Source organism: Capricornis sumatraensis, chromosome 1, assembly GCF_032405125.1.
Source record: "Capricornis sumatraensis isolate serow.1 chromosome 1, serow.2, whole genome shotgun sequence".
Classification (NCBI taxonomy): Eukaryota; Metazoa; Chordata; class Mammalia; order Artiodactyla; family Bovidae; genus Capricornis; species Capricornis sumatraensis.
In genome coordinates, this window is record NC_091069.1 from 197489195 (window position 1) to 197501215 (window position 12021).

Here is a 12021-nt window from a genome sequence, read left to right on the forward strand (position 1 = left end):
TCATCAGAAGTCCTTTTTTGTTAGTGGCAGAAATAGCAATTGATACTTTTTAAGATATTTTGGGTTTTCAAAGAGAAACTTTGCTACTTTCCTGTGGAAATTATATGGTATTCTGAGAAAACTGCCTTTCAGCAAGGAGTTTCAGAAAAGATACATGAATGAGGAGCAAAGTGAGATGCTTTCATTTTAGAGTAGCTCTATTTCAGTGCTTCCAACAGAAACAACACAGGAAGAAATACATATTTTCTCCCTCATAAGACATATATCACTCCTGAAATTTTTACAAAATCAACTGATACAAATGAGGGATTTCAAAGCTAGTCATCTTATAAGTGGTTAGGAAAAAAACTTACAATTAAATTGCTCTGTGCAGCTACCTTGCGATTTTCCCCTGGAATGTTTATGGCTCTTTTTTTTTTTTAATTAATACTTAAAAAAATACATTTTCATAACCAGTGTATTGCTACATCTAGTTGTGTTATAAACAGGCACTTCATTTCATAAAATAGACACATTCAAAGTGGTTTTCATCAACCAATCACTCAGTCAGAATACTTGTGTTCATATTGAATATTTGATAGTAAAAGTTAATCTGAAACCATATCAACTGTCCATTTCTATTACAGAAGGTAGGTCATTAAAGCTCTAACACAGGGAATCATTTCTATTCCTACATGTTTTATCCATAGGAACAAAGATTGTCCAGAACTTCTTGGAAATTTTTTTCCCCAAATATTTCATATATATATATAAATACAGCAGATTTCTTTTTAATAGATAAATCTTAAGTATTATTTTCAATAGCTTGCTTTTACATAATCAGAAATCTAGATATAAGAAAAATATTAAATGTGCAAAATGCTCTTTTTACATGTACATCAAAAAATACAAAGGAAAGATAGCTTTATACTTATATAAAAAGCTATTGAGGGGAAAAAGTCTTCCATGTCAGAAAATCTGGTGAGATTAGAGCTTTTGCTTGAGGAATTGTAAACAAACTTTTTAAAATGCTGAGAGTTTTCTCAGTTCTTTCCAACTAAGACACTCTCGAACACATCAAGTCCTGCTTTGAAGTAAACCTGAGCTGCATTAATGCTGTTCAACACCTCTGACAGGGCTTCTTGAAGGGTCTCATTTGATGCAAGTGACTTGCAGTGCTCCCAAGCCTCCAGGAGTATTGAAAACTGGCTTGTCTTCCCATCAAGGTGGTACAGGATATTTCTGAAAAAAACAAAACAAACAAACAAAGAAACCCCAAATAACAGAATGAGTAAATGTTTTAGGCACCATGCTATTTTGTATCAAACACTGTAAAAAATATTTTCAAGAAACAGTGATGTTTTAAATAAATGAAATAATTATAAGAATACAATATTATCATTTTGAGGCCACTCTTTAATGAATGGATTTAGACATTGATCATCCAAAGTTCCCTCTAGTGATGAGAGATATAGAACTAGACAGTATGTACCTCCTGATGGAAGCACACAGTACAATCAATGAAATAAATTATTTTTTGCTAAAAAAGAAAAAAGAAAAAAAAAACACTGAATCTGATGAAGCTTCTAAATCTAATTGTTCATAAACACAAGGGACAGAAAATATAAAAATAATACTGCAGTGTGTCATCAGCAAAATATTGTGAGAAATTCTGTAGGACAAATGGCCCAGTTTATTCAATGACCAAATTATAACAAGAAATGGGTGACAGAGGAACTGCTAGACCAGGGTTTCTCAGCCTTCCACTATTGACATTTGTTGGGGGCGGGGGCTGAGGTAGATAATTCTTTATTGTGGCAGCGGTCCTGCGCATTGAAGGATATTTAGCAGTATCCCTGACCTCTACCCACTGGGTTACCAGTAACACCCCTCCTGTAGTAGTCCCAGTCAGTTTGAACTACTATACCAGAATACCATCGACTGGGTGGCTTAAACAATAAGCATTTATTTTTCACAGTTCTGAAAGCTAATCCCAAGATCAGCATGCCAGTATAAACAGATTGTTAGTGAGGGGTCTCTTCCTAGTATATTCTTCCATGGCCTATTGCATGCACACAGAGGGATCCCATGTCTTCTCTTCTTTTAGTAAGGGCTTTAATCCCATAATGAGGGCCCCACCTGTAAAACCAAACCTAAGCTGAATTACTCCCCAAAGGCCCATCTCCAAAATATAGTTCCATTGAGGTTAGGGTTTTAATGCATGTCTTTATATTGGGAGAATACAAACATTCAGTTCATAGCTGTTGTACAAACCAAAAATGTCTCCAGACTGCCAAAATTGTCCCTTACAAAGCAAAAGTACAGCCAGTTAAAAGCTGTTGCTTTAGATTAAAAGAAACATCAACCAATGTAGTAAAGTACAGATTTTCTAGGTCTTAATTCAAACAGTTTTAAAACTGAGAAGTAGTATAAAATTGAATACTAATTAAGGATTTGTTACTATTAAGAAACAACATTTTAGGTACGATAAGGGTATTATCAGTATATTTTCAAAGTGTTCTTAACTTCTAGAAATACATACAGTAATATTTGTGAATGAAAAGTTACTATATTTAAAATTTGCTTCTAAATATTTGGAAGGAAAAATGGAGAGTGGAGCTATGGACATCACAGGTAGAATAAGATTGACCATTAGCTAATAACTGTTGAATTGGGTAATGTATTCATTATCCTGTTCTCTTTCTTTGTATGTGTTTGACATTTAGAATATCTTCTCATAAGTATAGAGTATGTAATATGATGGTGCTCTGAAATTTATCCAAATATCTGAGAAAGAGGTATTTGGCCTTGGGCAAGTCTAAAGAGATTCCTTTTGTTAGCTGATAAGTAGAAAGAGATGCATTTTGGTAGAAAGGAATGGATTATTGCATCATTTGACTTATTTCCAACCCAAACTATCTGAGCTAGGTGAAATTCCATGCTCTAATAAGAGAGGCAAATATATAAATAATTAAAATAAGGTCATTAATTGTCATGCTAGAAATGTAAAAAGTCTAGTGATAACAGATGAAGGTTTGCCACTGGCAAAGTTTATCATGGAGAACATTTCATCTTGAAGGATGACGGGAACTACCAGCTATAAAGGCAAAAGAAAGGAAATAAGCTAGAAAGTGGATACAACACCCTATGCAGGATGAATTAGCACATTCAGAGGTATGGATTTATAAAACAGCTTACTATTCTTAGTGGATCAGCGCCAGTGCTGCTGTATGATCAGAGCACAAGGCTAGGGTGGGCAGCTATAGAAGAACTGGGAGAGCAAGCCATTGGCCACCTCATACCAGGCCTTCCGTATCAAGGTAAGATTATACTTTTTCTTATGGGCAGTAGGAAGCTAATGAAAGCTTTTAAGAAAGAAAGAAAGATTATTTGACTTTATTTTGGTATAGTTACTTTGGTTGTAATACAAAACCCAGAGATGAGAAGTGAACAAAGATGCCAGTGACGCTAGTGGTAAAGAATCCACCTGCCAATGAAGGAGACACAGGGATGAAGGTTTGATCCCTGGGTCAGAAAGATCCCCTGGGGGAGGAAATGGCAACCCACTCCAGTATTCTTGCCTGAGAAATTCCACGGTCAGAGAAGCCAGGTGGACTACAGTCTGTGGGGTCGCAAAGAGTCAGATATGATTGATCAAATGGAGCAAGGATGCACAGATAAGTTTGAGAAGATGGAGCAAGGGCCACAGCATAAGATTTAGTTAATTTATAATTATCCCTAGTACTGACTTAGTGGAGAAGGGATAGGCTACTCACTCCAATATTCTTGGGTGTGCCTTGTGGCTCAGCAGGTAAAGAATCCTCCTGCAATATAGGGGACCTGGGTTCAATCCCTAGGTTGGGAAGATCCCCTGGAGAAGGGAAAGGCTACCCACTCCAGTATTCTGGCCTGGAGAATTCCATGGACTGTATAGTCCATGGGGTCACAAAGAGTCAGACATGACTGAGTGACTTTCACTCACTAGCACTGACCTCAGTTTTAAATAAATTCTGGATCATTGTTTCCTAGCCGATCAAGACTCCACTACTTGAGCCTCTCCTGAACTTCATAAGCTCAATAATGAAGCCTGTAATGTCAGTGTAAATTACATCAATTAGGTTATTTTGCATTCTCCTGTACTCTGGTGGTGAATGGACATTGAAATCTGCTTAATCACTCATGACAGAACCCTGCAAGTTACCTCTTTTCCTAAGTATCCAACTGGTCTTTGAAGATACTCACTCTTCCATCTTTTTCATGTCTTTTTGTCTCTGTTATTGGGCCCTGATCCCAATATTTTCAAGGATAGATTATGATATCATTGCTTTACATGTTTGAGTTGAGAAATATGTTACTTTATCAAGTCTACATATGTTACTTTATCAAGACCAACCTAGACAGCATATTAAAAAACAGAGACATTATTTTGCCAGCAAAGGTGTGTCTAGTCAAAGATATGGTTTTTCCAGTAGTCATGTATGGATATGAGAGTTGAACTATAAAGAAAGTTGAGCACTGAAGAACTGATGCTTTTAAACTGTGGGTGTTGGAGAAGACTCTTGAGAGCCCCTTGGACTGCAAGAGGATCAAGCTAGTCAGTCTTAAAGGAAATCAGTCCTGAATATTCATTAGAAGGACTGATTTTGAAGCTGAGACTCCAATACTTTGGCCACCTGATGTGAAGAGTTGACTCTTTCACTCTCTCTTTCCCCCTCATCAAGAGGCTCTTTAGTTCCTCTTCACTTTCTGCCATTAGAGTAGTATCATCTGCATTTCAGAGGTATGCAGATGATACCACTTTGTATTAAGGAAATTTGTAGTCATAAAACTTTGTATTAAGGAACATATATTCTCTCTAGATATGGGAGGGAAAAAAACATCTTCCAAATGGAGAGGCAAATTAGTCATGAGCAATGCTTTAGCTATGAGCTAAAAATGAGGATTCAGTTTACAAGAATATTCCTTGAAACAGAGATTTCTGTCTTGCTATTTCCACAAACTTCATAAAATTAAAGAACTTTTCAGAAGAAGCCACTGTGCTGTGTTAAAATAATCACATAAGAATATGTATATACATAGACATATGTATACATGTGTTTTATGTGTAAAGGTTTTTACTATATAAAACTGACAGCTAATGAAAATTAGCAAAAAACCTAATGGAGGTTTCCCTAAATATTAGTTTTCTATTATTAAATTGGTAGTGGCGGGGGGGTGGGGGGAGAGTGGCAAAAAAAAAAAACCCTGCTAATACAGAGGAACCTTGATACAACCATGGAATTTTCCCAGATGAAGATGAAACTGCTTCAGATAGTCATATGTATTCTCCTACATGACAGAGGCTATATACAAGTCACATTTTCATGTTAACATAATCCTTAATTGCCATAAAAAAAAAAGGAGTGGGTTTTAGTGTCAGGATACCTATCAAACATTTTTAAATTCACAGTAAACCATTTAGATAGATTGATAGATAAAAATTGGTTTAGTATTTTGAGAATAAAAGTAGTTTAAATATATTTTAATTAATCATTTTAAAAAGTATTCATTGTAGACAACTTATACTACTTTACTACTAATGGTTACTAAATTACTATAAGAAAAATTTTTATCATCTCATTAATATTTATAGTTTTGAATTCTCTTCCTCTACTTTATTAGTTTCATGTTTAATTATAAATCATTTAATAGCAAATATATTTCCAGAATTAAGAGTGCAAAAACATCTTCAAAAGCTGTACCAAATACTTCCATTCCTTGAGGGTATACTATTCAGCATGCTGACAAAGATATTGTAATCATTGTTATTCAGAGCTGTCCTTTAAATGAGTTGTAGCATTGCAATTAATACATTATGGGAAATATATTTAATGATTTGGGGGCTGTTATAGTGACTATTCCACATATTCAAAGCCCACTAGCATGAAATATATTCCTAAATACACATTCTATGGTTATTAAATGTTAAATGTTATTAATATTCAGTTTAATGATAAGATATTAATAAAACATGCTCATAAAGGTTATAGGATTAATCCCTCAATGACAGTTCATTTAAGCATGAGCACAATCTCTAATATATTTACATAAAACTTCAGCTATAACTAGTATAAAATATTGAGAAGAGAGAGAATATGGAAGAATAAAAATACATCCTAGAAAAAATGTTTATGTCTAAGCATAACACATACAATCACTGTGGTTTTTTAAAAAACTGGAAAGCAATACATATAATTCTTAAAGACCAATGCAATGGAATCTGCAATGTGCCAACATTTGCTTTTTTCTAACTCGTAAGCAACTCAGTAATACTTTTATAATGACTGTAAACAAGCCATGTGCATAGAAATGGGTCCTTTTTGGTTTGTGAAATTTCTACAAGGAGCTAAACACACTTTCCATATGCTACATGATTCAAATAGTAGGCTGTGGTAAGCTATTATGTAAGATAAACACTCATATCCATTTCGACCCAAATTGGATACAAATCAGCTTAAAACTACAGATGCTTAAATTCTGGTTGAAGATAAGTGACTAGTATTCTTTCATCATAGTTTAAGAGGGAAACTTCATTCAGGGTAGCTGCTGACTTAAGGCAATTGATCTTTATTATAGTAGAATTTATTTATTTTTTACTTGGGTAGATTGTTTTACCTTAAAAACAAATTGAGGAAAACAAAAATACCTTCTTTAAACTTTCATAAGAAGGATAATTTCACCTATTGATCTTCAGAAGCAGCTTATCTTTTTACTATTTCTCTTTTGCATACTAAAAACTGTTTAGCTTCCTGCTAACAGAAAATAAAGTTCAGTATTTGTAGACCTTTTCCCAAAAAGTGTCATAATATTATTTTAGTTGTATTATTTGAATGGAAGACAAAAAAACACAAAGCCCATCCACATCTGTGTCTATATACTTGTTAATTCTGAGAAATTTCTCATATATTCATTCATTTGTTAAGTACCCCTGGGGAGCAAAACTGCTACTGTACCATGTTTTTAGTATGTCAATTATTCTTACCTTTGAAAACATTTCAATTTGATCAATGTTTGTTATGGAAGCTTCTAAGCCAAAAGGTCTTTATATTCTCATATTATATGACCAAAATTGAACTTCAGTTATATGGAGTTAAAAGATGTCAACAATGTACATCAGAATATTCAAATATGTTTCTCCTCCTCATGTATAGAATCATATTTTTCAGATTAGGAAAGACTTGGAATTAACCAATAGCCAGTCAAAAGGCACATGTCTTATAGGAAAATAGAGTGGAAAGAAAGTGAGCAAATACCCTTGAAGAGTTTCAATGTCAAGAGTCGGTTCTTTATAACCACAAGGAATTACATGCCTTATTGAACCATTCCTGCTCTTACACCTGCTTTAGTTCAATTCATAAGTTTCCTGGCAGAAAGAATGGACTGTGTTATTAATTCAATAAATCACCATCCTATTTGCATACACATAACATGCATTTCAGTATGGCATGTAGAGACATCAGACCTAATTAAAATATTACTTAATTGAAATCATTTTAGTAGTTATCATGTTTAAAATAACATTAATTCCACCCTCATGCCTATCTTCTCTCATCTGTAACAATTTGGATCTTATAAATGTAATTCATACAGTCATCCTGACCCACACACAACACAAAGAGACTACTAAAAGGGAAATGTAATACATTATTGATGACACTAATGAAAGTACAACACACATCACTCATTTTAATGGGTCTGTTTCAATGACACATCACGGTGACCAGGAAGGAGCAGTGCCAAACTCAGAAACCTAATTAATAACTCCCAGCAGCATCAGTGAAGGAGATGAAGCATCTTTACTCAACTGACAAATCTTTTCCACTCAGCTAAAGCAAAGGAAAACTGAAGAAAATGAATTTTGAAACAAAGGCATCTAAAGTCTTCATGAGTCATTTCCTCGTGTGTGAATTAGCAAATTAATGATGGAAATGATGACTCTCTTTCAAATGTTCCTTTTATATTCATAAATGTGGAAAGGATGCCACCCATTCTAAATGTGAATTAATATTCATTAGACCCATGTCGAGAAAGTCCTAAATGAAATCACACTAAATAATAAGTCATGTCTTTTAAAATTGACTGGGTATGCATGTGGAATGCAGAAAGAAAAGGTCAGTTCAGTACCTCACAACTGTTGCTCACTCTTTTTAGGGATTATACGAGTTGTACTCCATAGTTAACAGTGGATTACTGTATTTATATCAACATTAGAAAATATTATGTGTCTTGGATACTCTATCCATGAGAAGTCACAGGATACCTGGCTATGCTATTTATAGTACAAATGTCCATTCAGTTAGATTTAAATATGGCCTAGACTGCAGCCATGAAATTAAAAGATGCTTACTCCTTGGAAGAAAAGTTATGACCAACCTAGATAACATATTGAAAAGCAGAGACGTTACTTTGTCAACAAAGTTCCGTTTAGTCAAGGCTATGGTTTTTCCAGTGGTCATGTATGGATGTGAGAGTTGGACTGTGAAGAAAGCTGAGCACCAAAGAATTGATGCTTTTAAACTGTGGTGTTGGAGAAGACTCCTGAGAGTCCCTTGGATTGCAAGGAGATCCAACCAGTCCATTCTAAAGGAGATCAACCCTGGGTGTTCTTTGGAAGGAATGATGCTAAAGCTGAAACTCCAGTACTTTGGCCACCTCATGCGAAGAGTTGACTCATTGGAAAAGACTCTGATGCTGGGAGGGATTGGGGGCAGGAGGAGAAGGGGACGACAGAGGATGAGATGGCTGGATGGCTTCACTGACTCGATGGACGTGAGTTTGATTGAACTCTGGGAGTTGGTGATGGACAGGGAGGCCTGGTGTGCTGTGATTCATGGGATTGCAAAGAGTCGGACACAACTGAGTGACTGAACTGAACTGATACTAGCGAAAGCATCAATGAGAATTAAGACCATTGTTGATACTGTTAAACCATAAATTCACTTTGTAGACAACTGAGGCAGAAACACATGTGTCGTAGATTGTTTGTTTGCAAAAATGGCTATAGTTATTCTCCCTTTATGGAGGCCACTTCAAATTATGACTGTAGTTATTTCCAACAAGAGGTGGGGTCTACAATCAAAAAGTGGGCCAAAGAACTAAACAGACATTTCACCAAAGAAGACATACAGATGGCTAACAAATACATGAAAGAATGGTCAGCATCATTCATTATCAGAGAAATGCAAATCAAAACCACAATGAGATACCATCTCGTGCCAGTCAGAATGGCTGTTATCGAAAAGTCTACAAATAATAAATGCTGGAGATGGTGCGGAGAAAAGGGAGTCCTCTTACACTGGTGGTGGAATGCAAACTAGTATAGCCACTATGGAGAACAGTGTGGAGATTCCTTAAAAAACTGGAAACGGAACTGCAATCCCACTGCTGGGCATACACACCAAGGAAACCAGAATTGAAAGAGACACATGTACCCCAGTGCTCATCGCAGCACTGTTTATAATAGCCAGGACATGGAAGCAACCTAGATTTCCATTGGCAGACAAATGGATAGTGGTACATATACACGATGGAATATTACTCAGTTATCAAAAAGAATGCATTTGAATCAGTTCTAATGAGGTGGATGAAACTGGAGCCTATTATACAGAGAGAAGTAAGTCAGAAAGAAAAACACCAATACAGTATATTAATGCATATATATGGAATTTAGAAAGATGGTAACAATGACCCTATATGTGACACAGCAAAAGACACACAGATGTAAAGACAGACTTTTGGACTCTGAGGGAGAGGGCGAGGGTGGGATGATTTGAGAGAATAGCATTGAAGCATGTATATTATCATATGTGAAACAGATCGCCAGTCCAGGTTTGATGCATGAGACAGGGTGCTCAGGGCCAGTGCATTGGGATAACCCTGAGGGATGGTGTGGGGATGGAGGCAGGAAAGAGGTTCAAGATGGGGGATACATGTACACCCATGGCTGATTCATGTCAATGTATGGCAAAAACCACTACAATATTGTAACATAATTAGCCTCCAATCAAATGTATCCTAAATAATCTTATTGATTATACAGCTATTAAAAATAGACCATATATTCCTTTATAACTATAGATACAATTTTATTTGACTGAAAAGATTTAGATAATTCATTCAGTTGACATTTAAAATAGACTGTATTAAGGTAAAAAATGCATTATTCCTCTTGAATAGAAAGTACATTATTCAGTATGATTTGAAAACTTAAAAAGCCAATAGAACATTAAATGTTTGCTAAATTTTAGCTAGAAGAAAAAAATAAGGACCAAGTAGAATAACTGATCTACTGAAGCTCTGAATGTTGATCACAGATGTTGAAGGTATTTAATGAAGAAATATACTAATGTAAAATTAGTCATAAATATTTCAAAGATTACCTTTCACATTTTATGGAATTGTTATACATGTTATTAAACATTCACTTTGAAAGTGTAACAAAAAATAACATTTTAAAGGAACTCTGTTCCTTAGCTATGTAAATTTGCTCACAATTTATTTCTATATTACTATTTATATTATTGCTGCTGCTGCTGCTAAGTCACTTCAACAGTGTCCGACTCTGTGCGACCCCCATAGACAGCAGCCCACCAGGCTTCGCCATCCCTGGGATTCTCCAGGCAAGAACACTGGAGTGGATTGCCATTTCCTTCTCCAATGCATGAAGGTGAAAAGTGAAAGTCGCTCAGTCATGTCCGACTCTTTGTGACCCCATGGACTGCAGCCTACCAGGCTCCTCTGTCCATGGGCTTTCCCAGGCAAGAGTACTGGAGTGGGTGGCCATTGCCTTCTCTCTAGCCTAAGGAAATAGGAATGCTGTGTTTCTACCAGTAAATAAATGGATCCCAATACAATTTTCTATAAAAATGTTTTAAAAATAAAATGATCTGATTTTTAAATACTATTAAATTTTTCAAAATACAAGTACCAGACAGGCAAATTCCTATTGTTTGTGTTGAAATTGACCATTAAAAAATTTAGATTGTGAGTAAATGGTAGGAATTTCAGTTCTTTGCTTTGGGAATTCAAAAAGAATATGCATTCACCTGTGTTCTCAGGCATGGGTGCCAATGGTTGAAGACGGTCCCCAGGTACTTAACTCAAAGAAGGTGTGCATTTGGTTATACCAAAGTTACTTATATCTAATTTGAGAAAAAACATATGTTTTTGATACATTTTCGACATACATAAATGTACTACTACATGTAAATGTAATGGCTTATAGAAAAACATTGAGAATGAGACAGTAACCAAGGGAAGCTGAGTATCATAGAGCATCATCAAGATTCTTCTATAGCAGCATATTTAGGACATATACATTTCAGATACTCCCACTGCCACCACTTCCTTAAGAATTATTCACAACCACTGCAAATTTACTGTCTCTTCACATTTGCTCTGCCATTGCCAGAATCTTGATCCACAAGTGGCATGAATAATCTTGAACTGTTCCTCCATCTTTGCCTCACTTCTTTCAGATAGGAAGTCCTGGGAGAGCTCATCCAACTGGCTGAGCTTAGGTCATGTGCCTGTACTCTAGGAAGAAAATACCTAGATTCAGTCACCTGCGGAAGCGCTAAGCCCTACTTTCCACCAAGCTCGTTAGAAGGAATTTCCCACTTATAGGAAAGAATTCTGATACCAGAAAGATTTTATTTTGATTAAAAAAACTCGAAACCACAACTCAATATCTACTGTGTTAGTGGTGGGAAGGGAGAGTGTATTTCCACAGGGTTCTCTTGGAATTACACTGCAAATTGCTGTTCTACTATATTGCAGTTTTCCCCTTCATGTTAAATGTTTCCAAGTACTCCTATAATATAGCAGCAGTGTTTATCAAATTGAATATGTACAAGAATAAGCTGAGGCATTTTTAAAACTGCTCAAAGGATTCAGATGCAATGAGTCTGGGATATCTCATAGGAGTACACATTTTTTTTTCCTGTGCTCCCTTACTTAAATCTGCTGGGTGATACCCATGCATACTCAGCAGTTCCCTCCAGT

At 35.6% G+C, this 12021-nt stretch overlaps 1 protein-coding gene across 1 annotated transcript in view; it reads right to left on the reverse strand.

Annotated features, from left to right (window-relative positions):
* Nucleotides 1-1022: 1022 nt before the first annotated feature.
* The window catches only part of NAALADL2 (N-acetylated alpha-linked acidic dipeptidase like 2), an 887009-nt gene continuing 876010 nt past the window's right edge, over nucleotides 1023-12021 (reverse strand). Inside the window, exon 15 of the mRNA XM_068968824.1 lies at nucleotides 1023-1221. Within this exon, the coding sequence (XP_068824925.1) occupies nucleotides 1023-1221 (199 nt within the window). The remainder of the gene's footprint in view (nucleotides 1222-12021) is intronic.